This window comes from Enhydra lutris, unplaced genomic scaffold (genome assembly GCF_002288905.1).
Source record: "Enhydra lutris kenyoni isolate GAN:26980312 unplaced genomic scaffold, ASM228890v2 scaffoldscaffold17, whole genome shotgun sequence".
NCBI classification, from domain to species: Eukaryota; Metazoa; Chordata; class Mammalia; order Carnivora; family Mustelidae; genus Enhydra; species Enhydra lutris.
Genome location: NW_019154101.1, coordinates 26,060,004 through 26,086,602, shown reverse-complemented (window position 1 = coordinate 26,086,602; position 26,599 = coordinate 26,060,004). Strand labels below are relative to the sequence as shown.

Here is a 26,599-nt window from a genome sequence, read left to right as displayed (position 1 = left end):
TATTTAGTTTGTTCTTTTTTCCTGAAGTAGACTAACGGAAGACCATTGTGGATGGAGGAATAGATGACAAATTGGTTAGTTTCCAAAATAGAGGCAAATTCCCATCACTAATGAAAAATTCCTACTGGAAATCCTGGCTTTACTTCTTTTCACAAATTTTTCTGACTCTTGTATACTTTGAATGATTTCACTCTAAATTTGTGTTGTCTGACACATTTCTTAGGTTGTTGGTGGTTGGCAGAACTAGTGAATTTCAAGCCCTGTACACAGTAGTTTTGCATGCTGATTTAAGAAATAGTTTGTAGTGTTGTCTGTTGCACTTTGCTCTGCTTCATAATGATAATTACATTTGGAGGGAAAGTACTGTAGTCTCAACTGGTGGTGTTAATATTGCTATTTGTAAACCTGTAATGTGGTTGAACTGTGATCATGGCATTGTGTTTTTGGAAAAACTATGAAACAACCATTGATGCTTACTGTTTTGGATAGATGTTTGTTTTATTTGCATGCTTTAAGGAAGTGCAGCTATATTGGAGCTTTACAAGTTTGGAGCTGGCAAAGAGCATGCAAAAGAGGGGATGCTACTCATTATGTTTTTTTTTTTTTTTTTCCCAAATCCGTCCCCATTTTGCATTTTTCCCCTAAATTTGAAGAAATCATATCCCTTTTTCATGGCAAAAGACTAATAATCATGTCTAAAGTTTAGAGGGAAAGCATCTGTATTAGTAATTGCATTCACTAGAAAGGCTTCAAACTGCCTGGCCATTAAGTCATATAACATATTTTATAAAAGAAATATGAAAATGGCTGAAAATATGGCTTAACATATTTCTTTTGGTAAAAGTATATTTTTTTAAATCACTTTTAAAAGCATAAATCTTTTTGCCTCTAGAAAGGGAAGTTGCATTTTCATTTTTAGTGTTTAAATTCAATTCTTTTTCTTGTTTTAGATTTTAAAATAGTCTAATTTAAAATTAAAGCTGCATTATGTTTGGCTTCTAAGAAGGAAGAGCAGAGATTAACTTTGAGATCAGTTTTTTTGTAGAGGAAGTTTCCATTTCAGTATCAGGATCAGTAACACACATTGAAAAACAGATACTGAGTAATTGTAGCTATTTAGATACATCGCTATATGTAAAGTTAGTATAAACTTGTGGTGGTTGCTTTAAAATACGTAGATTCTCTCTGCTTTGTTTGCTCTCATCACAATATTTGATTCTGGAGATTCGGGTTTTTAATATTTTGAGTTAGAATGCAAAATTAATACTGCTATCATCATTTCATATGCTTTTTAAATTATCTTTTTTTCAAAGGATAAATAACAAAATGTTCTATTGTGTAGTGCCCCTTGTCAAATTGAAACAATGACGTGTGAGTGAAAGTCAAAAGTTAATAAGGAGTCTGTTTTCTATGAGATCCGGAAAGTAATTATTTTTATGGAACTCATCCTCTATGATAATGTAACATGATGCAGCTTTAATAGACTAAATCTAACCTTAACTCAACTTAAGTTCAACTTCATTCCATGCTTCTCAGCCTCTTGTTACAATTAATGTCCATTAACCAGTAACTTCTAAAACTAACCGGGAGGCTTTTGGAATACTGTATCTAATCTCTGCCCTACAGCACAAGCAGCGCTGCCCTGTGCTGGAGGACCAGTTGGTGGATCTGGTGGTTTATGCCATGGAGCGGTCCGAGACAGAGGAGAAGTTTGATGATGGCGGCACAAGCCAACTCCTGTGGCAGCATCTCTCAAGTCAGCTCATTTTCTTTGTGCTTTTCCAATTTGCAAGTTTTCCACATATGGTCCTTTCTCTTCATCAGAAGGTAAGTACTAAATCTTTCATCAGAGTCACTTCACCTGTTGATGAGTATGTTTTAGACTGATAATGGACATTGCCTGGTGATTTCAGCAACAACAGAAGTTCTGAGCCCTAATTTCCATTTTGTGCAGTGCTTTTGTGGTTTCTAAACTTTTCACTTTCTTGTCACTATAAATATTGGTTTCAGTCATTTATTCCACATATTCATAGTGCAAGGATCAGGGAATACAAAATGAAAAGGCTCCATGCTACCCTCAAGGAGCAGCTTACTATTGGGAAAATATAAGAGTAAACAATTTGATTATAAATTAATAGTTCACATAACGGAAGCATATTTTCCTGCAGTAGGTATGAAGAATAGTCCCTATTCAAGATGTCAGGTATGACTTTATCAGAGATCTTAAAGCTAGCACTTAAGTACAAGTAGAAATTTGCCAAGAGGAAAAGATAAGAAAGTGTTTCCATTGCAATAAGATGACCATTTGGAAAAAGATTAATGTGTGTGAGAACCAGAAAGAAAAATATAAACAGGAAAATGTTGGTGAGATCAGGAAGGCGAGAAGACAAGACCAGACATGGAAAACTTTATATGGCCACATATTTGTTCTAAAGTTGTTTAGATCCTCTTTGGAAGGCAAATGAGGAGGGGAATGACATCATCATACACAAGTGGGAAGAATTACTGCTAATTGCCACATGTAGGTAGAGGGTGACATAAAGAGATGGAGGGGGACAAAATCAGAGACAAGGAAATTGTTAAGGGAGCCTTTGCAGTGATATGAGTGGGAGATGCTGATGGCCCAAACCAGAACAGAGAGGAGGAGTCCAAGACCAGATATGCTGATACAGGTATGTTGAGAATAGGACTTGGCCATGGATAGGTAACAGAGGGAGTACAGGAGTCTAGGATCATTTGGTTGTTTCTACTCTGGCAGTGAATGAAAAAGTGGGACAATGAATCCAAAATAAAGACTACAAGTAGAAGAATGTATTTGTGGAAAAGTTGGTTTTATTGTAAGATTTTAGACAAGGTGAATGGAAATAAATGTTGTTATACCTGTAACATCTCTACAACATGGATTATTTGGGGGAAACTTTTTTGTAAGCATTGTTAAAATCCTTCAAGCCACCAGTTAGTTACCCCCACTGCCACTCCCATGACGTTTTATTTCTGTTACAATCTGCCGGAAACCAGGAATCGTTTTTGATAACAACTTCTTGAAGATTTTAAAATTTTTTTAAAGATTTTATTTATTTATTTGACAGAGAGAGATAGAGATCACAAGTAGGCAGAGAGGCAGGCGGGGGGCGGGGGGGAAGCAGGCTCCCCGCTGAGCAGAGAGCCCGATGTGTGGCTCGATCCCAGGACCTTGAGATCATGACCTGAGCCGAAGGCAGAGGCTTAACCCACTGAGCCACCCAGGCGCCCGAAGATTTTAAATTTAAAAAAAAAAAAAAAAAATCCTTTTGGTATCATGAGGTATTGCTTGTGTTTGATGAGCTATTTTAAGTAATTATCTCATATTAAACTTGATTCTCTTGGATACATGGTCAACCTAGTCCTAATCCTATTTCTAAAACATTTAACTTTTGGTATGCACAGCTGTTTTGGGAGTCAGGGAGGAAACATATATAGAATATAAAAATAACTTAAAAGGCTTTGCTTGGTGTGTCTTGAGTTGAGACTAAATACTTTATAAATGCCAAAGCTAGATGCTAACTTTTGGACACCAGGGTTTCTCCTGGTTTTTTGTTTTGTTTTGTTTTTCTTTAAGTTTTACTACATCCATCTCTTTAACCAGCTGTGTAGATGTGTATTTAAACATCTTTTACAGTTAGCAGGGCGAGGACTGATTAAAGGCAGAGATCATCTAATGTGGGTTCTCCTGCAATTCATTTCTGGAAGTATTCAGAAAAATGCGCTAGCTGATTTTCTCCCTGTCATGAAGCTCTTTGACCTTCTATACCCAGAAAAAGAAGTAAGTTTTATAAAATAGTTAACAGTATGATGATTGGTTTATGTCTAATTTATATGTAGTGTGATTTCGTGAAAAGATCACTGGATTTGGAAGCTGAAAACCTGAGTTCTTTCCCAATTCTGTGACTAACCATAATTGGGGTGGACATCAATCCCTCTTAACATTAGTTTACTCATATGTAAAGTGAAGAAATTGAACTAGATTATTTCTGAAGTTTATTTTAAATTACAGTTGAATATCTTGTATAGCAAGTTCTTTCTCTACATTCTAAATAGGTTTACAGTTTTGAGCATTAAGCTGTTTTAATCTGTATACATTACTGAGAGATCAACTGACATCAGTATTAATATCTTTTTTGTTTGTTTGCCAATTGAGTATGTTCCACCTATTTTATTATATGAGTATTTGAGTAATCTATGGTATATTTTGATGATTGCCAGTTTTTAAAATACATTTTGTTATGGAAATTTTTAAATGCACTAAGAGGTAGAGTGAATAGAAAAATAGAAAAACTGCTATGTACTCATTACCAAGAAATATTTTTTAAGTTTTTTATTAGTTTCAGGTGTGTAAGAGAATGATTCAACAATTCTATACATTACTCTGTGCTCATGATAATAAGTGTACTCTTTAATCCCCATTATCTAGTTCACCCATCCCCCTATCTACCTCCCCTCTGGTAACCATGTTTATTCTTTATAGTTAAGAGTATTTCTTGGTTTGTTTCTCTCTCTCTTTTTTTTATTTCTTTGCTCAGTTGTTTTGTTTCTTAAATTCCACATAGGAGTGAAATCCTATGGTATTTGTCCTTCTCTAACTGACTTATTTCGCTTAGCATTATACTCTCTAGCTCTATCCATGTTGTTGTAAATGGCAAGATTTCATTAGTTTTTATGACTGAATAATTTTCCATTTTATGTATACACACACACACACACACACACACCGTATCTTCTTCATTCCCTCTCTCAGTGGACACTTGAGCTGTTTCCATAATTTAGCTGTTGTAGATAATGCTGCAGTAAACATAGGGTGCATGTATTCTTTTGAATTTGTGTTTTTGTATTTTAATACCCAGTAGTGCATTCAATTACTGTATTGTAGGGTAGTTCTATTTTTAACTTTCTGAAGAACGTCCATTCTGTTTTCCGTAGTGGCTGCATCAGATTGCATTCCCACCAGTAGTGCAAGAGTGTTCCTCTTTCTCTGCATCCTTGCTGACACTTGTTTCTTGTGTTTTGAGTTTAGCTATTCTGATAGATGTGAGGGGATATCGCATTGTAGTTTTAAGAAGTATCCTTGCTTCATCTTTCCACTCATCATTTTTGTTAACACTAGACAATTTTGTTTTTACGATTTTATTTATTTATTCAACAGACAGAGATCACAAGTAGGCAGAGAGGCAGGCAGAGAGAGAGGGGGAAGCAGGCTCCCCGCTGAGCAGAGAGCCCAATGTGGGGCTCGATCCCAGGACCCTGAGATCATGACCTGAGCCAAAGGCAGAGGCTTAACCCATTGAGCCACCCAGGCGCCCCAACACTAGACAATTTTAAAGCAAATTGCAGACATCCATGTCCTTTCCCCCATCAGTATACAATATATGTATATGTGTGATAGTGTATATTATCGTACTTATTTAGATTGTGTATTTCTTAATTGTTAGATGTTCCTGAAAAGCATATATGCGACTTTTAGAAATTCTGTGTTTTCAGTATATTCATCACATTCAGTAAAATTTTATGATGTATTTGTTTTTTAAAGAATATAATTTTTAAATGATTGTGAATGCCTCATGACAATAGGAAAATTCAGCTAAGCATCTTTGAATTTCTGTTAACTTCTTGGCAAGAAAAAACAATCCTGTAATTACATTTTCATTATTTTATAGCTGTTAGATCTTTTGATTTGTAGTATTGAATAGTCAAAGAACAATTGAAGTTAAATTAATAAAGGATATTTTAAAAAGAGGTATATCGATAATGGATTATTAGAATACATATAATTAGTTAATTCTTCTCTTTCCTATCATATGCCTATTGTTATTTTCCAGTATATCCCAGTTCCTGATATTAACAAACCCCAGTCAACTCATGCCTTTGCAATGACTTGCATTTGGATTCATCTCAATAGAAAAGCCCAAAATGACAACTCTAAGCTACAGATTCCAATACCTCATTCCCTAAAGCTTCACCATGAGTAAGTAATTTGTAGCTTAACAGTTAATTTTTTTTAATTAATAAGTAGTCTATTGTAGGCTAATCTTGGTCTCAGTATTTGTATCAAGTATGGAAATCTCCCCACACGAACTGGGGATAAAGGTGAATATTTAATGGGCAATGGCCTACCAAGAAAAATTGACCAATACCTATATCAGAAAACAACTCGAAAATTTTTATATGTATGCAGACATATATATATATATTTAATTTCCAGGTCTAATTTTTGCTTTTACATGTTTTACCTTAATTAAAGTTCTTATTTTCCAAAAGCATGTGAAAGTGTTTCAAAATTTCTTAAGTACTCAGGATCTGAGAATGATCTGACAGATGTCTTCACTCCCTGGGCAGCCGGGATTATTTGAGCTGCTCTGGCTGGTGTGCTCCCTTACACCATTTCCAGAGTTGTGATTACCCAGAGAGGATTCCCTTGTTAGATAGACTTGGTTTTAGACAGTCACCAGTGTTAGGAACACCTGAACTTCCCACCTAGAACTTCTGACAGGGACTGCCAAATCTCTTCATAGGAAACTGTAGGGTATGCAGACTTCACATTTCATTTGGCCTTCCCTTTATGAGATATTGCTTAATATCTTTTCACAGTGACATCTTTAATGATGCCACATTTTTGTGCTTAACCAAATAGATAATAAATAGAAATCAAGTTCATGAACTTTTGAGTTATTTCTTCATTATCTGAATCTTCCATGTATGTAGTAATACTTAGCAAATATCCATTAATTGATAACTTGTGATTACTTAAGTTCTTTTTGAAATGCTACGCAAACTTTTCTGTGTTTCCACTGTGCATTTGGGGCAGAAACTATAATACCTGTAGGAATAAAGGTAGTATTAGTAAATTATTTCATGAAATTAAATGTTTTTTAAAGCACAGACTTAACTTTCTGGAAATTATTTGCATTTTTTACTGTTTAATGGTACTTGAAATTTTAGGTTCCTGCAGCAGAGTCTTAGAAATAAAAGTTTACAAATGAATGACTATAAGATTGCCTTGCTGTGTAATGCATACTCTACAAATTCAGAATGTTTTACATTACCCATGGGAGCTCTGGTAGAAACTATTTATGGAAATGGAATTATGAGAGTACCTCTTCCTGGAACAAGCTGCTTGGCTTCAGCATCTATTACTCCCCTACCCATGAACCTCCTGGATTCACTGACAGTTCATGCCAAAATGAGGTATGTTCTTTTTTTTTGGTCCTGTATCAGGGAATTGATACCAGTGTAGTATAGGTTTTATTTCATGATTGTGTGTGTGTTTTATGGTCAGGTATACTTTTTAAAAAATGATTAGATTTATTTTATTACAAAAATAATATTTATTATAGGAATTCTAAAGTATACAAATAAACCTCAAGAAAATATTACCATAATCTCTTCATGAGAAGCAAGCATTATAAAAATTTTGGTGTATGTTCTGAGGCTTTTTTTTTCCCTATGTATAAATATATGCATTTATGAGTTGAGATTTTTCTTTTAACAATGGATTCTTACTGCGATATTTTTTTCTTTAAAAGATTTTATTTATTTGAGAGAGAGTGATATCAATGGGAGGAGAGGCAGAGAGAGAGGGAGAAGCAGACTCCCCACTGAGCAGGAAGCCAGATGCAGGATTTGATTCCAGGACCCTGAGATCAGTACCTGAGCAAAGACAGACACTTAATCAAATGAGCCACTCATGCACCCTGCAGTACTCTTTCATAACCATCATTTCCCCATAAGGATCTGTCAACTCTTTCTAGCGTTTTTTAAAAATACCTGTTTTTAATTTCTGTGAAGAAGTCTTTTGTGTGGCTATATATGGTTATTTAACCAGTTCCACATTGTTGGACATGAATTATTCTCAGGGTCTTAGTATTATAATGATGTCTAAACTACCTTTAAGACTGTCTTTGCATCTACCTCTAAAACATTTTTATTAAATAATTTGCTGGAAGTAGAATTGCTGAGTCCAGGGATATGAAAATTGTAATGCCTATGCTATGTTGATTATAAACAGGGATGATTTTAGAATTGACGTTTTCGTTTTCTAAAAAGACAGAAATGGCTCTGTTGGTTGTGATTCTAGAACTCAAGTACCGCTAGGAGCCAAGCTGACAATGTAGGTGAGTCCCACATGCTGCTGAGTGAAAGAGAGCCAGATATTCATACACATGCAAGTATGTGTATCTAGAAGGAATTGAGGCTGACTGAAGCGTGCAGGGCTTACCTCGTGGTATTGCCATATTAGCTCATTTCTATAATGTAAGAATGTAGACTAGTGTAGCTTGATCTTCTAAATTTTTTGAGAAGGGCTAGAAATCCAGATTTTTTTTTAAGATTTTATTTATTTATTTGTCAGAGATCACAAGTAGGCAGAGAGACAGGCAGAGAGAGAGGAGGAAGCAGGCTCCCCGCCGAGCAGAGAGCCCGATGTGGGGCTCGATCCCAGGACCCTGAGATCATGACCTGAGCCGAAGGCAGAGGCTTCAACACACTGAGCCACCCAGGCGCCCTAGAAATCCAGATTTTTATTTCTGGTCTTTTAGTTCTTAAGTATTGGCTCAGAGTTCAGACACTATGTAGATACAAGAGAATGCATTTGTGGGACATCGGTTCTAGAAGAATCATACTCTTTTTCTAATGGTAAACGTTGTCATAGCATTATGCATGTGCTTTACCTGCTGTGTGACAGAGTTGAGCTTGGATCTTAGCAGTGATTTTTTTAAGTAATTCTGTAATAAAAGTCATTTAATTTCTCAAATAGTTTTAGTTACATATTTGAAAAAGAAAACCAGACTAAAACCATTTATACATGCTCTTTTTGTTTAAATGATTTTGGGGTTTTTGGTTTGTGTGTGTTTTAGTCTTTTTTTTTTTTTTAATTCAAGTATGTTTTTATGAGTCATACCCAAATTTTGCTTTTGCATGAGCAAAGGGATCCTGATGCACATTGAAAGCACCATGGAAACCAGAATTAGTCTCAGTGCATCACTATCAAGTGTCCTGCACAACTTAAATGATTAAAATGGAACTCATGCATTTCATGTATTTAAGTTTAGATATATACCAGATTCCTTATGAGTAACTGCTTATCTATTTCAAAAATATGGATTTTTTTCTTTTCTTTTGTTTTTCCTCAGCCTTATCCATAGCATTGCTACCAGAGTGATAAAACTTGCTCATGCAAAATCCAGCGTGGCCTTGGCTCCAGCCCTGGTGGAAACTTACAGTCGTTTATTGGTGTATATGGAAATAGAGTCCTTGGGCATCAAAGGATTTATCAGTAAGACAGGACTTTTCTGGTGTTTATAACCATTAACGCATTCATTAGTTCAAAAGGGATTCTTTTAGGCCCTGGGGATACAATAGTGTGCAGATGTCATTGCCGTCATAGAGATTACCTGCTAATGAGGGAGACAGACAGAAAAATAAATGAAGTATGGAATATGTCAGATGATAAGTCTTATGGAGAAAAACCAAGCAAAAAAGAGGGATAAGAGTGTGAGAGTCAGGAGAGTGAGTTGTACTTTAAAGTTATGATAAGAAAGGAGTATTGTTCACATATTGCATGGATCCCTGGATGTGGTGCATATACAATGAGTTTTGGAACACTGAAAAGAAAATAAAATGAAGTTAAAAGGGGTATTTTGTTAAGTGCTTGGGATACAGTGAGCTAGACAGACATGGTCCCTATTCTCATGCAAGAATGTGTGGTCCGGTGTGCTGCTTCTCTGCTGGTTTGGCCCTGGGGCTCTATCTGACTGGCAAAGGAGTTTTCTGCATTTCAGTAGATAGCTTATAGTGTCTGTTAATTGTTATGCAGTTCTAAGTAATAGATACTTTCTTATATAGAAGTGTTTTTCTGATTCATGGTAATTACAACTTTTTAGTAATACAGTATAATTTTAATTTGAACCATAATTACTTTTCTTCCCAGATAATTGAGGGTTGAATACAGCTTTTTTGGGAGAGAGGAAAGAATAAGAGTGGGTGTCATGCAATTTGTATGTTAAAAAATGATCCTCATGCTTCAGAAGATTGGGAACATTAATGTTACGAAAGTAATTTAAAAAAACAACTGAGAAGTGAGGAAGGGTAATTTTTTTTCATATGTTGTCTCATTTTTTCAGATGAGCTTGAGTACCATTTGTCATAGTCCAACAAAAAAAAAAAAAGCAAACTTGGTAATCTAATTAGGATATGGATTTTTTTTCCTTACCATTAAGGAAAAATTAATGGAGAAAATTTGGAAAGTGTGTATGTGTGTGTTTATGATCAAATCTTGACACAGATTTTACTCCATGACTTTTCTTCAATGTCTTTTAACGCATAGCTTTTATAATTGGTACCTTAAATTGTCTTGTTCCTCGAGGTCAACTTTTGCCTACTGTTTTCAAGTCCCATGCCTGGGGGATCTTACACACACTTCTTGAGATGTTCAGCTACCGGATGCACCACATCCAGCCGCATTACAGGGTGCAGCTCCTGAGCCATCTTCATACTCTAGCCGCCGTTGCACAAACCAACCAGAACCAGCTCCATCTCTGGTGAGCTCTGGGATGATGGTCTTTCCCTAAGATTTCTTAGAAACTGTGTTGGACATGGGGAACTTAATCCCTTATAGTATTTGTATTCATGTGTCATAAATCTCCTCTGCTTCTAGGGTATTTTATTTCCAGTACAGAAGAAATAGAGGACAGCTTTTTAAATAGGAAGTTATTAAGGTAATTCAGGCCTCGCCTGGTGATCTTTGGCCTGAGAATGAGTACTTCCAGGGCCTTTGACAAATGTTCTAGTTTATTCCTTTAGAATATTGGATTTAGGGGCGCCTGGGTGGCTCAGTGGGTTAAGCCACTGCCTTTGGCTCAGGTCATGATCTCAGGGTCCTGTGTTCGAGCCCCACATGGGGCTCTCTGCTCAGCGGGGAGCCCATTTCCCCCTCTCTCTCTCTGCTTGCCTCTCTGCCTACTTGTGATCTCTCTCTCTGTCAAATTTTTAAAAAAAAAATTAAAAAATTAAAAAATATATACTGGATTTAAATACACTTCAGATTATGGTTAAATTATCATGTCACTTTGATTTAGCTTTAAGTGAAAATATATTTCAGATTGAAAAATGTGATTTTTGAAATGCTGTATATTCAGGTGAAATTGTGTAATCCTATAAGCCATGAGCTACCTTTTTCAAATGAGTAGTGTTAGATGGTTTTGCTATAAAATTTGGCACCTCGGTTTTTTAATTTTTTTTATTTTTTTGGCATCTCAGGTTTTTAAAACTAAACAAAGCTCATTCTCACACGAAGGAGGAGGGTGTTTTTTTAATCAAAGAACAGAAATTCATAGTTTTCATGTTTTTCCATTTAATCAATCTAGAATTAGATTTAAATCTATAATTCTGAAACCTTATATGTAACTTAACTTTTTCATTTTTTTTTGTTTTCCCACCTTTCAGTGTTGAGAGCACTGCACTTCGGCTTATAACAGCATTAGGGAGCTCGGAGGTCCAGCCACAGTTTACACGCTTCCTAAGTGATCCCAAAACAGTGCTGTCCGCAGAATCCGAGGAGCTGAACCGAGCCTTGATCTTGACCTTAGCCAGAGCAACTCACGTAACAGGTACAGTGAATATGGTGGTTACCACTGACAAAAACAGATGAATTAGAGCATGCAGTGTCCCTACTGATTATTAAGGAGATAACATACTGAAAAGATCTGTTTCATTTGTTTGGAAAAAATAATGGTTGTTTTAATACTTTCACCAGTTTAGTCATTAATGTAGGTTCTTCTGTGTACTCTTATTTTAACTGAATTGAGCTTCAGTTTTCAGCCATTTTACATCATTTTTAGGTAGTGGTTCTTGAGGTTTTTGGTCTCAGGACCACTTTACACTCTTAAAAATGAAGAAATTCCCAAAGATTTTCTATTTATATGGATTTTATCTATCAATATTTACTTTATTAGATATTAAGATAGATGCTTTTTAAAAATTTTTTAATTTAAATTCAGTTTAGGTAATATACACTGTATTATTAGTTGGATGCTTTTTTAATGTTTTTTGACTCACTTAAAAATAATAAACTTATATATTAACATAAATGGCATATTTTTTTGTGAAAAACAAACTATATATTCTCCAGACAAAACTTTAATGAGAAGAGGCACCATTGTTTCACGTTTTTTGCATCTCTCTTTAATACCTGTTGTAAAAGAAGCTTTGCTGGATTCTCATATTTACTTCTACATATCATCTACTGTAATATGTTATTTTAGAACTAAAAAAAATATGGCCCCACACAGGTAAGAGGTTTTAGGGGAGGAGTGTTTTAATGGCCTTTTCCAACAATTGTGAATATTCTCTGATGTCACACAAAATTGGACAAGTGATGGTTTCTCAAACATTAGTTGCAGCGTAGAATCCAAAGTTCTATCAGTGACCTTTGTGTACTCTTACATTATAATCCTGTGGTCTCTTTTGCACACCTAATGGATTTTTAAAATTCATGTATATTTTGGGGTGCCTGGGTGGCTCAGTGGGTTAAGGCCTCTGCCTTCAGCTTGGGTCATGATCCCAGGGTCCTGGGATTGAGCCCTGCATTGGGCTCTCTGCTCAGCAGGGAGCATGCTTCCCTTCCTCTCTCTGCCCGCTTCTCTGCCTACTTGTAATCTCTGTCTGTCGAATAAATAAATAAAATCTTTAAAAAAAAAATTCATGTATATTTTATAACTTCATGAATTAGTTTTTGGAAAGCTTTGGTTCACTGTGTTACATAGATCTTATAAATGTGGCACAGTTCGCTATTCAGTATCTTAAAATCACATTTGTTAATATCGCTGCAAATTTCATTAGGAAAATCATTAAGTTTTGGAAAACTATAAGGCTTATAGTAGTGGATACAGGTTTTCCAAAATTTTGATTCTTCACTGGAAAAGTCAAATTTTATCATTGGCAAAAGTTGTGGTCATTTGTTTTCCTTGAAGTAACAAGATCCCTTTGTTAATTTTCAAGAAAATTTCTGCTTAATGCCCAAATCCGAATAACTGTAGTTTTCTGTCAGATGTTCTTTCAAATAAAAGTGGAGTTCCAGTTAAAAAAAGGAGCTAACTTAACTCAATATTCCACACATGATCTTAGCCAAAAGGCCAAGAAGAGATTTAACTGAATATTTAAACAAAATTGCAAGTATTTTTCCTTAAGATACCCATCATATTTTGAAGGGTAGCTAGGACACTTTGTGCATACTTCCATTTTTATCATAACATAAAATTAGATGTACTTAAGGGCTAAGATACATTCCTTTCACTACTTCAAGTATATTATTGAATAAAACTGGCACTTCCCCTCTACAGCCTCTCTCCCCCATGACAGCGTAGTGAAGATTACAGTGGCTGTTAGTATAGTCTGGTGCCACTGTTTGAATGTTCTGGGGGCCAGCAGTTTTACTTACCATTCCCTTTGCTCCATCAGTGCACATATCAACACAGTAAAAAGGTTAGTACTATCTTCTTATTACTTTAATAGTTTTGACCTCATCAAATCCTTGAAAGGATATATTGGGGACCCACAGAATCTGCAGACCATACTTTGAAAACTGCTGTTTTAAAGAAGTAGTTATTGAATTTAGCAACCTCAAATACATTTGTGTGAACTATCTTATTTTACATAAATTAATCTTCTTGATTTAAAGAGTTAAAGTCTGTAGCTATTTCAACCACTAGAAAAGATACTTTCTTAATTCTGTTTCCTTGGTTCAAGAAAGTGGTGATACCTCATTGTCAGAGTGAACTACATGAGCAGTCATGGTGGGCCTGTATCACTGTTAGACCACTGGTGCTCTGTAACCTTAAAAAAAAAAAAATTGCAAGGGCACCTGGGTGGCCAGTCAGTTAAGTGTCCAACTCTTGGTCTCAGCTCAGGTCTTGATCTTAGGGTCATGAGTTCAAGTCCCTTGTTGGGCTCCACACTGGGTATGGAGCCTACTTAAAAAAAAAAAAAAAAAAAAGATTGCAATATCTTTTGTCTTCTTTTCATTAATTGTGCTCATATTTACTAATTAATCATTCAAATTATTTATAAACTAAGAACGTAAGTTTAAATTGAATATAACTAGTTAAGCAGTGAGCGTATTGCTATGCAATTCAATGGGTGTACATTGTTACTTTCCTTATGATATCACTTATAAATTGTGGGTCATTTATATCTGGATTACACCTGTTTGTTTATGTTTAGATTTTTTTACAGGCTCTGATTCAATTCAGGGAACTTGGTGTAAAGACATACTTCAGACCATCATGAGTTTTACTCCTCATAATTGGGCATCACACACTCTTAGCTGTTTTCCAGGCCCACTACAGGTAATTTGGTCTTAATTACATATTGAATGTATACAAAGTCATTTTTTCCGTTTAATATATATGAAATCATTCTTTCCCATTAACTCATTTCTTCCCACTTAGTGTTATTCTAGAAAGCTTGTTTTAGTGATTTCCAAAGGAAATTAGCTTATATTTCCTTTTTTAAAAATCTTTGCTATTCCAGAGTCTCTTGAGTTGTTCCTTGTCCTACTCCAGAACTGGATATATTCCTAAAAATAAAATTTTCGTTTTATCTTATTAGTTAACAGTTTTAGAATCTTGTGAGAATTAACACATTACCTAAAAAAATGTCTCTCTCTCTCTTAGAACTGAAATAGGGAGAAATACAGCTTAACAGAGCCTCACAGAATACACATTATTACACTTGACTGAATTTTTTTTTAAATCACACAGAAAAACTATTAACTTGGCTTTTATGATATGGAGAAAGGAAAACCTCATTTGTCCTCTACTTTTCAGAGAAAAGTTTAAGCGTAGTGAGCATCTGCTTTTTAGAACTACCAATAGGGCTAGAGTAGTAGTTCTCAAACTTACCAGAATTACCTAGAGGGCTTGTTCAGATAGACTGCTGAATTTAGAATTCAGTAGGTCTGGAATGGGGCCCAAGTCTGCATTTCTTACAGGTCCCAGGTGATACTGATACTGATGGTCTGAGGTAGTATAATGGATTTTCCTTATAGAGATAACAAAATATGTAACGAAAATGTACATACATTTCTTTCTTTTTTTTTTTTTCTTTCCAAAGATGAACAGAAGATCAACAGGTGATTGAGGAGGCTCTGAATTCAGGCTTGCTTGGAATTTCTGCTTAGGAAATCTAGGAAAGGAATCTTTGAGATAATCTCCTCAAGCCTGTGTATTTTCCCATTATAGAAATTCAGGTCTTGATTGCTAAGTTGCTTGAGGTCACACAAAGTTTATTAGTATCAGAATCAAGCCTAGAACTGTTTTCTTGACTCTATAGCGAGTGCTCTTCTTTTTAGTATAACCCTTGACGTAAACTTCTGATCTTCCTTTTAGGCATTCTTCAAGCAAAATAATGTACCTCAGGAAAGCCGTTTTAATCTGAAAAAAAATGTGGAGGAGGAATATAGGAAGTGGAAGTCAATGACCAATGAAAATGACATCATTACCCACTTCTCTATGCAAGGCTCTCCTCCTCTCTTCCTTTGTCTTCTCTGGAAAATGCTCTTGGAAACAGATCATATTAATCAGATTGGCTATAGGTAAGCCAGAAACCTAGATCTGCATTCCATTTGACAAACCGTTATACCATATAGCAATATAACTTATTTTTTACTCTTTGTTTTCTAGAGTATTAGAAAGAATTGGAGCCAGGGCCCTGGTAGCCCATGTGAGAACATTTGCAGATTTCTTAGTATATGAGTTCTCTACATCAGCTGGGGGTCAGCAACTCAACAAATGCATTGAAATTCTTAATGACATGGTATGGAAGTATAACATTGTTACACTGGACAGATTAATTCTCTGCCTGGTAAGAATACGCTTATTTAAGAATAAGTTTCTAAGCTGCTTCATTCTCTTTTGGATCAAGGTGTGCTACTGACAGATCTTGCGCTAATCTAGCTATATTGCTTCTAAGGATTTAATGAAATTGTACTATTATCAAGCATTGCTATCACTTCCTAAGGAGCTAGAGATTTCCCAGTGTCTTTATTCATTCATTCAGCAAGTGTGTATTAAATTTCTACTGTGTTCTATGCATAGAAAGTATAGAAATAAATAAGACAGTCATGGTCTGGCCTTGTGATACTGTAAAAGTACAAGCAATTAGCCCCTGAGTTGACTTCCAAAGGCTGCCACTAGAGGCAGAAAGTGGTTAAAAAAAAAAAAAGTCATTGTATTTCTTTGCAGAGTGCTAATAATCATTTCTCTACACTTTGGCAGCCATATTCAGAACTGAATATTTCTCATAGCCACCCAATATTCCCCATATTATTTTTCCTCTTCACTTGATGTCTATTTCAGGCAAAATTTTAAGAGAAGACACAGAACCAGGCTGGAAAATGCTACTTTTTAAAAACTATAATGGTGATGTTTGGGGTGACTTAGTTGATTAACCTCTTAGCTATGAAACATAAATATAAGTATGGTTATGATATAGTAGGAGAAATTAGCTAAATCTATAAATCAGTAAAATAGAAGGCTAAGATAGAGGTGTAAGGAAAATACTGCCTGGCAACAATGAGAGACCATCTCTATCTAGGTGAGAGATCTTGGAGGATGGATTGAATTTCAACCAAAAAAGAGGGACACTTTGGGCAAAAGGAATGGTGAGAACCAAAAATGGGCAAGAAAGTCAAATATGTTTAGGGAATTCTGAACAGTTGGTTAGGAATAGACTAAACATATAATAAAATTCTAATAATAGTGAGATATTACTATATTCACATATAGACTATCTAGTAGCAGACCCATGCTTTTGCACAGGTCAGACATTTTAATACCATTTTTCTGTTGTTCTCCAAAGGCCATGCGTAGTCATGAAGGAAATGAAGCCCAGGTTTGTTATTTCATAATTCAGTTGCTGTTACTCAAACCAAATGATTTTAGAAATCGAGTAAGTGACTTTGTGAAAGAAAATTCTCCAGAACACTGGCTACAGAATGACTGGCACACCAAGCACATGAGTTATCACAAGGTACTAATGCAGTTCAGTATTCAGTGAATCTTGGTTATGCTGTTCTTAGGAATTTGGCTAATTGGTTTGGCTGTTTTCTCTTTGGTTCTCTGTTTTCCCTCTAATCTATATAAAAGGAAATTCGCTCTCTAAACTGCCTCAAGGTTCTAAAGTAGCTCTATGTTAGGAATTTATTGAAAGTGCAGTTTTAGTAGATGTGAATAGTTACAAAATGAAAGTGTTATTACAAATTCTTTTTACATAAATCTCTTTTGCTATGTCTTTGGGATAATAGTTTTTCAAGTAAAGCACTCTAGATTTATTTCATTGCATCATAAAAACAAAAATGGTTTCATATTCTTTTAAAAATGACAAGTTTATTTAGCTTTATTTTTTTAAGAGAATAGAAAAAGATACCCTGAACTTTTGCCATTTATTCACTTCCATAGAAATACCCTGAGAAACTATATTTTGAGGGCCTGGCGGAGCAGGTTGATCCTCCTGTGCAGATCCAGTCTCCCTATCTACCCATCTATTTTGGAAATGTGTGTCTTCGATTTCTCCCAGTATTTGATATAGTCATCCACAGATTTTTAGAGTTGCTTCCAGTTTCCAAATCACTGGAAACTCTACTAGATCACCTTGGTGGCTTATATAAATTTCACGGTAAGCTTTTTCAAATTATAATTACATCTAATAACTCAATAAAAAAAAAATAAAAAAAAAATAAAAAAAAAAAGTAGTCTGGGCATGACCGTATGGGTAATCACGGTTTAAACATTTTATTTTAATTGTTTTTCAATAAAAGTGTTTTGAGAATAGTGCTATATAGTGATGCTGTGAAGTATAAAATAGATGACATAAAAATATGAATAGGTGGGTCATGGCAAATGTATTAAATAGCAGAAATAAAAGTGATATGCAAGAGATGACTCCTTTTACATAGTGTGTGATTAGTTGCCGAATAAGTAGAGAAGGAGAATGGTATGATATGAGCTCAGAACAGACTGAAATGACTATGAACTAACTCAGCAGGCTTCCTAGATGATAGGATTCGAGCTGTTGATATATGTGATTTATATAAAACAGGAAGAAAAAGAGAACACTCTAGGCAGAAGGAATCCTTTGGAAAAATCACAACATTTTGAAGACAGTCTCCTCATTGGCTAAATTGAGAATTTAAACTTTGTACCCACCTATAAATCACCTTAAGTGCCAGGCTGAGAAGTTTTGATCTTATAACCTGCAGATAATAAAGAGTCAGCTAGAAGTTATTGAGTAAGGTCAAGGCATAGAAAGCATTACTTTAGAAAGATAAATCTAATTGTAGTTGGCAGCATGTTTCAGAAGGAAGAAGCCATTTCAAAGACTTCCGTCAAAAAATTCAGTTATATGATTAGTACCTGAACAACTATGATGATATTGGAAATGAGAAGGAAGGGACAGATAGTCAAGGAAGAAGGAACAGAGCTTGATTAGCTGCTCGTGGAGAGACTATAGAAAGGAAGATGTCAAAGACAACTCTGAAGATTTAAACCAGGCGACTGGAGAATGGTGGAGTCAGCCACAGGAGCATGAAAGGCCTAGAGCAGCCACTGTGGGGACAAAGTAAATTTCTCTGGTGGGCAGTTCTTCTCAGTCCTTTGTCTAGATATCGTCCTCCTAACCAGAAGTCTGAATTGCATTTTAGCACTGCAGAATAGGTATGAAGTTCAAGCAAGCATTCCTTTAAAAAATTTTTTTTGAGGGGCGGGAGAATTAGGTAACATCCACATGGTAGAGAGGGGTATGCAGTGAAAAGTAGTTAACTCCATCATGACCTCCAGCTGCCCAGTTTCTTTTTCTGTAGGAGACCACTGTTATCAGTTTCTTGTGTATCCTTCCTTAGATATCCTGGGGTTAGTTTTTTTTCCCCCACAAATAATATAGGATATACACATTGTTCTGCACCTTGTGTTTAATGCCTTTATAATGTGTTAGGATTGATTATTTTATATCAATACATAAAAAACTCATTCGTGCCACACATGCCATGATTTACTTTGTTTTGACCATTTGGACTATTCGAATCTTTCTGCTAGTATAAGCAGCATTGCAGTGGATATTCCTTTATGTGCCATGTATATATTATTAGAAGCCTTCTGCCTTGTCCTAAAATAAAAATACTCATTGTATGCAATTGCCCAGCATATGAAATAGTTTCATGAGTTTCTGAGCTATTTTTTGATAATCTTGAAAACCGGGGGTTAGTTTTTCATTGTGGGTAACCAGATTAACATTGTGACAGTGTTTTCTTCTTGGCAGATCGCCCCGTGACTTATTTGTATAATACTCTGCACTATTATGAAATGCATCTGAGAGAACGCCCACATCTCAAGCGAAAGCTTGTCCATGCCATCATTGGCTCACTCAAGGATAATCGACCACAAGGCTGGTGTCTAAGTGACACATACCTAAAGTGTGGCATGAATGCACGGGAAGAAAATCCTTGGGTCCCAGATGACTCCTACTATTGCAGATTGATTGGCAGACTAGTAGATAATATCCTTTTCATTGTGATTTTTCCAGACCCTTCAGAAATAACTATATGTTGATTTGTGAGAATACATATTATCCTTTCAAGGTAATATTTTTATATATTCCAAAACTTCAGTTCTTTTTTGCAATTATTTTTATTTTTATTTATGTAAAGATTTTGAAAGCTTAAATTAGCATCAAGTTAGCTGCCAGATAGGCACGCATTCCCTTCATTAAATTTTATATCTAAAAAATAGACCTAATGAGGTTGTTTCAAAGAAAAAAATTACATTCCTAAAAAGAGGTACTCCATATTGTAGTAAATGTATCTGTTTGCTACTGGAGAACATAGAATTTTGTTGCTTTAAATAAATCCTTAAATGCTTTTTAAAAATATTAATAGATAATAAAACTTATTTTCTCTCTTTTTTAATGAAAAGGCTGCTATATATGTTTTTTTATTTCTTTATTTTGATTTCATGTTTTAAGTTATTAGCACACTATGCTTATCATGTTTGTACATCATGTTACTGTTTTGTGATTTGTTTTGCTACATGAAGGCATTTGTTTCCTGAAGTAAAAGAATTACTCATTATAAAGTAATCTTCTTATCAACTGTCTTATAACTATTAAAAGAAATAGGTGGATGCAGCCTGGGCTACTCTTATTGCCTCTCTAGCTATCTTGTCACAGTTACAAAACCACACGTATGTAAGAGCAACCATTTATACCTGTGGTTAATCACATGGTTGCTGTCAGTACATTTCAGTTATGTCAAACTGATGTGTGTTTGGTTCCTATTATTTGCCTCTTAATTTCTGTTCAGTCACTTCTTGGGGATTTATAATCAGATAAATTGGTAATAAAATAAGATGTTTACATGGGAAACACTTTTTAAAACTATAAAGCACTACAGATGTGAGCTGTTAATCTCAAATAAAACAAACAGTTATAGCTTTAACCATCTGCACCGATGGCTGGCAAATCTCCTGGTCCATTCCCAAACTGTGACTGGAGATTCAATGAGTTTCCCAACCCAGCTGCGCATGCACTGCATGTTACTTGTGTGGAGCTCATGGCCTTGGCTGTTTCAGGTGAAGATGTTGGAAATGCTCTTCTAAATGTTGTCCTGAAAAGGTATGTATCCTGTTTCATGCAATAACATTCATTGTTTATTTGTAAAAAAAGAATGATATTTTATTTGGAACGGTTAGACAAACCTATTGTCCCAAGGCTGATGCACATGGGATAGTAACTGTCTTTTGGTCCCGGATTTTATCTTTATGATATAGATGTAATGGAGTGAGCCCTGGACAGGGTCAGAAGACCTGGGTTTGTTCCCACCTCTACTCTTCAGTAGCTATTTGACATTTAATAAAATTAAGAATATTGTTAACATCTCACTGAAGATAGCCTTCAAGATTCCTTTCTTGAAGATCAACAAAAAGTAGAGGGTAATGATTGGGAAAGTATAAATAAGTAGAAATAGTCTTTCTTCCATCCCAGTAACCATTGTTAAAGGAGACAACTAAGAAAAGCCTTACTTAGCTTTTGGGTATATTAAATTTTTACTCAATAAAAATCCAATGTAGTTTTTTTTTTTTTAAAGATTTTATTTATTTATTTGACAGAGAGTCAGCAAGAAAGGGAACACGAGCAGGGGGAGTAGAAGAGGGAGAAGCAGGCTTCCTGCTGAGCAGGGAGCCCAATTCGGGGCTCAATCCCAGGACCCTGGGATCATGACTCAAGCCAAATCCATTGTAGTTTTATTGAAGTAGGTCAGTTGTTAGCCCTGAATTATATATATTCTCAAAATAAGATCCATTATCAACCATATAAAAATATTTTTGTAATTTCACATTTTTATTTTATTTTTCTTCATTTTTAGTCAGCCATTAGTGCCAAGAGAGAATATTACAGCATGGATGAATGCGATCGGACTGATCATCACTGCGTTACCAGTGAGTTAATAACTGTGATTTATACATAGTAATGGAATGCAGTTGTCCCTGTTGGCCATAAGAATAAGATGCATGTAAGATGCCCTGTACAAGTACTTCTGATGTGTTGCATAATAAGACATGCAGAACCCCTTTCCTTCTGTCAGTTTTTCTAAAGCTCATTCATTCTTTGCCAGCTTAGGTCCTGCTTCTTCAGTGAGCCATTCCCTGACCTTCCCTCATATGAGGTCCCCCTTCTGTGACCTCACCTATGTCTACTCGGCACTACACAGTTGACTGTTGCAATATCTTTCAGTGTCAGTAACACTGTCTAACCCTGTGCTCTACAGACTTGATTATTCACCTCTCCAAATCAGTCATTTTTTTCCTTATATGCCTCCAAAATATATATATTTATTTCTGAGTTATTTACGTGTAGTAGTGTTGTCTATATAATAGGTATCGGTAAAAGCAATTTACTGTGTAGTAAATACCAGATACTAAATGAACTAGGCAGACACATGTATAGAGCCCTCTTAACTCACAGACACTTATCCCCAGGTTCTTGTTGACTTAATTTGACTTACTATGAAGACACCCACTTTTGCTTTCAAAATCTCCATTACACAAGACAACATGCTAGAGAAGTAAAAAACATTAAAGAACAATAAAGTGCCATGAGTTTAGGCTTTGGAGTGGAATATTGGAAATGGGGTGGAATACCTGATAAGGGATATTTTTCATCAGGCTTTCCTCTGATTTTAAAGGAACCATATTGGATTGTCCTGCATGATCGAATTGTGAGTGTTATCAGCAGTCCCAGCTTGACATCTGAGTCAGAGTGGGTTGGCTATCCATTCCGCCTCTTTGACTTCACTGCTTGTCATCAGTCCTACTCTGAGATGAGCTGCAGCTATACGTTAGCTCTCGCACATGCTGTGTGGCACCATTCTAGCATTGGACAGCTCTCTCTCATTCCCAAGTAGGTATTATGATTTCGTAAGTAAACTGGACTTTTTTCATTTTGTGTTTATTAATCTCATTTACACAGGGGGTATATATCTCATTCAATAGAGTAACTTTCAAAGTGAGTTTTAATTAAGTAGAGTTTCTAGATAACGAGAAAGCTCTCATATTTCAAAATTGTTTGAAAAAATTAATTTGTATAGGGGCGCCTGGGTGGCTCAGTGGGTTAAGCCTCTGCCTTCAGCTCAGGTCATGGTCTTGTGGTCCTGGGATCAAGCCCCTGCATCAGGCTCCCTGCTCAGCGGGGAGCCTACTTCCCCTTCTCTCTCTGCCTACTGTTCTGCCTACTTGTGATCTCTCTCTCTGTCAAATAAATAAAATCTTAAAAAATAAAAAAGATTAAAAAAATTAATTTGTATGAGCAAAAAATAGTCTGGCATCTAGTTTTCCATTACAGTTTCAGGAGGTTTAGTCAAATGCATGCTTTTTCCAGAATATATCCCAAAAGCTGCATTTTGAACTGAATAACTCATAATAGCTATTTTCTGATAACTTTTCTTGACTATAAAATTGGTAGTAATTAGAGTCAAATTTCTTGAGAATGGCATTTATATTAGATTGGTTATTCTCTTTTTTATTTCAAATACAGGTTTTTCCTGCTATTCAAAAGTAAAGTATTCCTATGAAAACTTCCATAAGCCAAATGACATAAAGTGAAGCACATCCCGCCCTTTCTGAAAGTTCATTTCATACCAATTCACTTGTACAGAAAACCTACATTAGTACCTCTTTTTGATAACCTAAAGAAAACCAAAGAGAATTTTTGCTGTTACAAGAAAAGCCATTGCTATAATAATGTAGGTCTTTTGTAAAACCAAAGTGGCATAACACAAATTTTCAGAAAGCAGGCAGGGATACCTGTAGTTCACATTCAGTACTTTTACTGTTGAGAATGACTCCTCAATCTGAAGTTATTTATTTTGATAATCAAAGGAAAACCATAGCCAGTGCGAATGTAAGATTAATTAGAAAAAGAAACTTTGCAAAAAATTACAAATTTTAGGAAATGCCTGGGTAGGCTGTATCAACAAAGTTCAAACAATTCAGCTGATTTGAAGTGACAAGAAATTTTTATTTCTAATCTTCAAATTTTAGGTTTCTCACTGAAGTCCTTCTTCCTATAGTGAAGACTGAATTCCAGTTGCTTTACGTGTACCATCTTGTGGGACCATTTTTACAAAGATTTCAGCAAGAGAGAACACGTTGTATGATAGAGGTAAAATATAACCTGTGTTGTCTGTGATAAGATTAAGTTCTAAAAGATCTATTGATGTTTCTTTCCCAGGGTTTTCCAAACTGTATATCATCATAACCATTAGTAGTGAAATTAGTAGGATCTAAGAACAATTCAGAGGATTTAGTGTGCCCTTGTCTCTAATAAGTTTGATGTGGGATGTATTAAATTGGAAATGCAGGGGAAATACTCATTCTTAAGGTTGAAAAGAAAGTTAAGGATGAAGAAGTGCATTTGAGAGCCTGCACTCTAGTACAGAGGAATTAATTGAAATCATGGGAATGGATAAATCAGTCACCTAACAAAAGGGCAGAGAAAAGAAAATGAGACAAGAATAGAACCTTGAAGTATGAGCCACCACATGGAACCAAGAAGATAGAACGTAAAGTATCCCTGAGACCGCAGTTATCTCAGATATTGAGAAATGGTTTCTAGAATGGAAATCGTTTCTCTCTTATATTTTGAACGACATTACTGAGTTACGAAGAGAAATTGCATTTAAGCCCTATTAGGGGACATTTTGTAGCACTCTGGATTCTTCTGTAAATGCAGACCATATCAGGGTGCCAAGGAGACTCAGTCAGTTAAGCATCCAGCTCTTCATTTCAGCTCAGATTCTGATCTCGGGGTAGTGGGATCGAGCCCCATGTCAGGCTTCCTGCTCAGTGGGAAGTCTGCTTGAGATTCTTTCCCTCTGCTCCTCCCCCCACTCACATGCACACTTTCACATACTTTTTTTTTCCTCTCACTCTCTCTCAAATAAATAAATCTTAAAAAAAAAAAAAAAATGCAGATCCTATCGTATATCCCATCCAGATTTCTGTAATCAGTGACAATTCTTCAACAAATGTGTTATCCCTCTGTGTTAGTCTTATGATGGAGTCCTGCTACATCATTCTAAATAATTGAACCTTTTTTGCCCACTTAAATAATTTTATATTATTTGTTAAATAGATCGGAGTGGCATTTTATGACATGTTGCTGAATGTAGACCAGTGTAGTGCCCACTTAAATTACATGGATCCCATCTGTGACTTCCTCTATCATATGAAGTATATGTTTACTGGTGACAGCGTAAAAGAACAAGTAAGTTAATTATCTTTTAATGATGTTTAGTTTAGAAAACTTCAATATATGATGATAACTTTTGTTTGAGTACTTTTGTTATTTTTTTTTCTTTTAGGGGAAAAGGTTGATATTATTAGACCTTTTTAGGCTACATAAACACATTATTCTGCATATATAATTCAAGTACTAGTAATACATGTTATAATTTCTCACACTTTTTCCCCTTGATATTTGCAACATAAGTCATCTGAAAAAGACTTAGGTGGTTGATTAATAGTAATCTCATTAGGAAGAAACAGTACAGAATGGCTACATTTTTAATACCAGAGAGGTGCTTTGTAATGAGTGAAGAAGATCCCACTTTTCCCCACGGTGACTAGGGTACACTATGGAGACATTGGACAGATTGCAGCATAACTAGAAGATGGAAGCCAGGGGGATCAAAACAATAATTCATAAAGGATTCATAAAGTATTTGAAGGAACTGGAGGTACTTAACTTGAATTTTCAAAGTCCCAGGGAATTGTACATGTTCTCACTATTTGGAGGGTTGCCATTTGGAACTGGCATTAGATTTGTTCTGTGCGACTTCAAAAGGCATATAAACTCCAGTGACGTTAAAGGGAAGCACATTCTGACTCAGCATATAAAGAGCCACTTTCTGGTAAAGTCGTCTGTAAGTGGAAAGGGCATCGTAACTTGAATCGTGACTGTGTCCTATCTGTGGGAAACAGAAAGAAGGTTGGCTCTTTTAGAAGGGTGGAGGTAGGGCAGATAGATGAGGTGACTTCCCCTCTATACCTTAATGTTATTTCTTTCTCTGGCAGGAAAGGAAGGTAAACTCATGTATAAACTTATGAACCCCAGTCTACTGGATTCTTTCCTTGGAGCTAGGGACATGGAGTGGGGAGGATGTTCGTTTCTTTATTTCCTCAGCAGGATTGTCAGAGTTCTCTGAGTGGAAACCAGTACAGAAATGTTTGATTTAGCATATCCTTTGTATTTGGGCTTGAGAAACTTTGACACAAGGGAATACAGAAAGGAAAAATTACTGAGCTGCTCTTTCCTGGTAAGGTCAAAGAGCATTTGAATAAAGCTAAGAAAGCCATGGAACTGCTTGCTGTTTTATTTCTTTAAAGTATTTTAAGTAAAAGTAGATCTAATATTATTTTGTTTGAATTCCTAGTATAAATCAAAACCAAAAAATTAGCTTTGTAGATAAATGTGACAGACCTAAGTTATTCAAAGAACTTCAAAATATAATCATGATTCATGCTTCTGTGATGATGGCATTTTAAAGGATGGTGAACTGGGTCCCTGGGTGGTGCATTCAGTTAAGTGTCCAACTCTCGGTTTCAGCTCAGGTTGTGATCTTGGGGTCGTGAGATGGAGCCCTGAGACTGGCTGCATGCTCAGCGTGGAATCTGCTTCAGATTCTTTCCCTCTCCGTCTACCCCTCCCACTTGTTCTTTCTCTCTCTCTCTCTCAAATAATTAAATCTTAAAAAAAATATATTAAAGAAAGAAAAAGAAAAGGATGATGAACTGGTTGGATACATAAAATTTCCAGTGTAAACTATATTAGCGTTTGACAGTGGGATGACTGGCTAACTAGGTAAGTGAGTATGTTTTTGTAAATGTGGACATAAATAGATTATATGCACACATATAATGTGTGTGAGGGAGAACACATTTTTTTACTCATGTGAGAGAGAAATAATTGTATTTGCTTTTGTTAAAACATAAAACACTGAAAGAAACTTCTCATCTAGCCTATTCCA

The 26,599-nt window shown here is 35.5% G+C and overlaps 1 protein-coding gene across 3 annotated transcripts in view; it reads left to right on the top strand.

The window, feature by feature from the left end:
• Positions 1-26,599, top strand: part of LOC111147509 (mediator complex subunit 23) — a 42,520-nt gene that overhangs the window by 14,697 nt on the left and 1,224 nt on the right. For 2 of the 3 annotated variants that reach the window (XM_022503530.1, XM_022503531.1), the window contains 18 exons: positions 1,627-1,827; positions 3,659-3,802; positions 5,853-5,998; positions 6,973-7,218; positions 9,162-9,304; positions 10,394-10,568; positions 11,473-11,636; positions 14,248-14,372; positions 15,414-15,619; positions 15,708-15,888; positions 16,885-17,055; positions 17,484-17,700; positions 19,339-19,575; positions 20,523-20,688; positions 21,440-21,512; positions 22,259-22,473; positions 23,613-23,733; positions 24,706-24,837. In XM_022503530.1, the coding sequence (XP_022359238.1) occupies positions 1,627-1,827; positions 3,659-3,802; positions 5,853-5,998; positions 6,973-7,218; positions 9,162-9,304; positions 10,394-10,568; positions 11,473-11,636; positions 14,248-14,372; positions 15,414-15,619; positions 15,708-15,888; positions 16,885-17,055; positions 17,484-17,700; positions 19,339-19,575; positions 20,523-20,688; positions 21,440-21,512; positions 22,259-22,473; positions 23,613-23,733; positions 24,706-24,837 (3,063 nt within the window). The remainder of the gene's footprint in view (positions 1-1,626; positions 1,828-3,658; positions 3,803-5,852; positions 5,999-6,972; positions 7,219-9,161; positions 9,305-10,393; positions 10,569-11,472; positions 11,637-14,247; positions 14,373-15,413; positions 15,620-15,707; positions 15,889-16,884; positions 17,056-17,483; positions 17,701-19,338; positions 19,576-20,522; positions 20,689-21,439; positions 21,513-22,258; positions 22,474-23,612; positions 23,734-24,705; positions 24,838-26,599) is intronic. The other variant, XM_022503532.1, reaches the window with a different exon arrangement.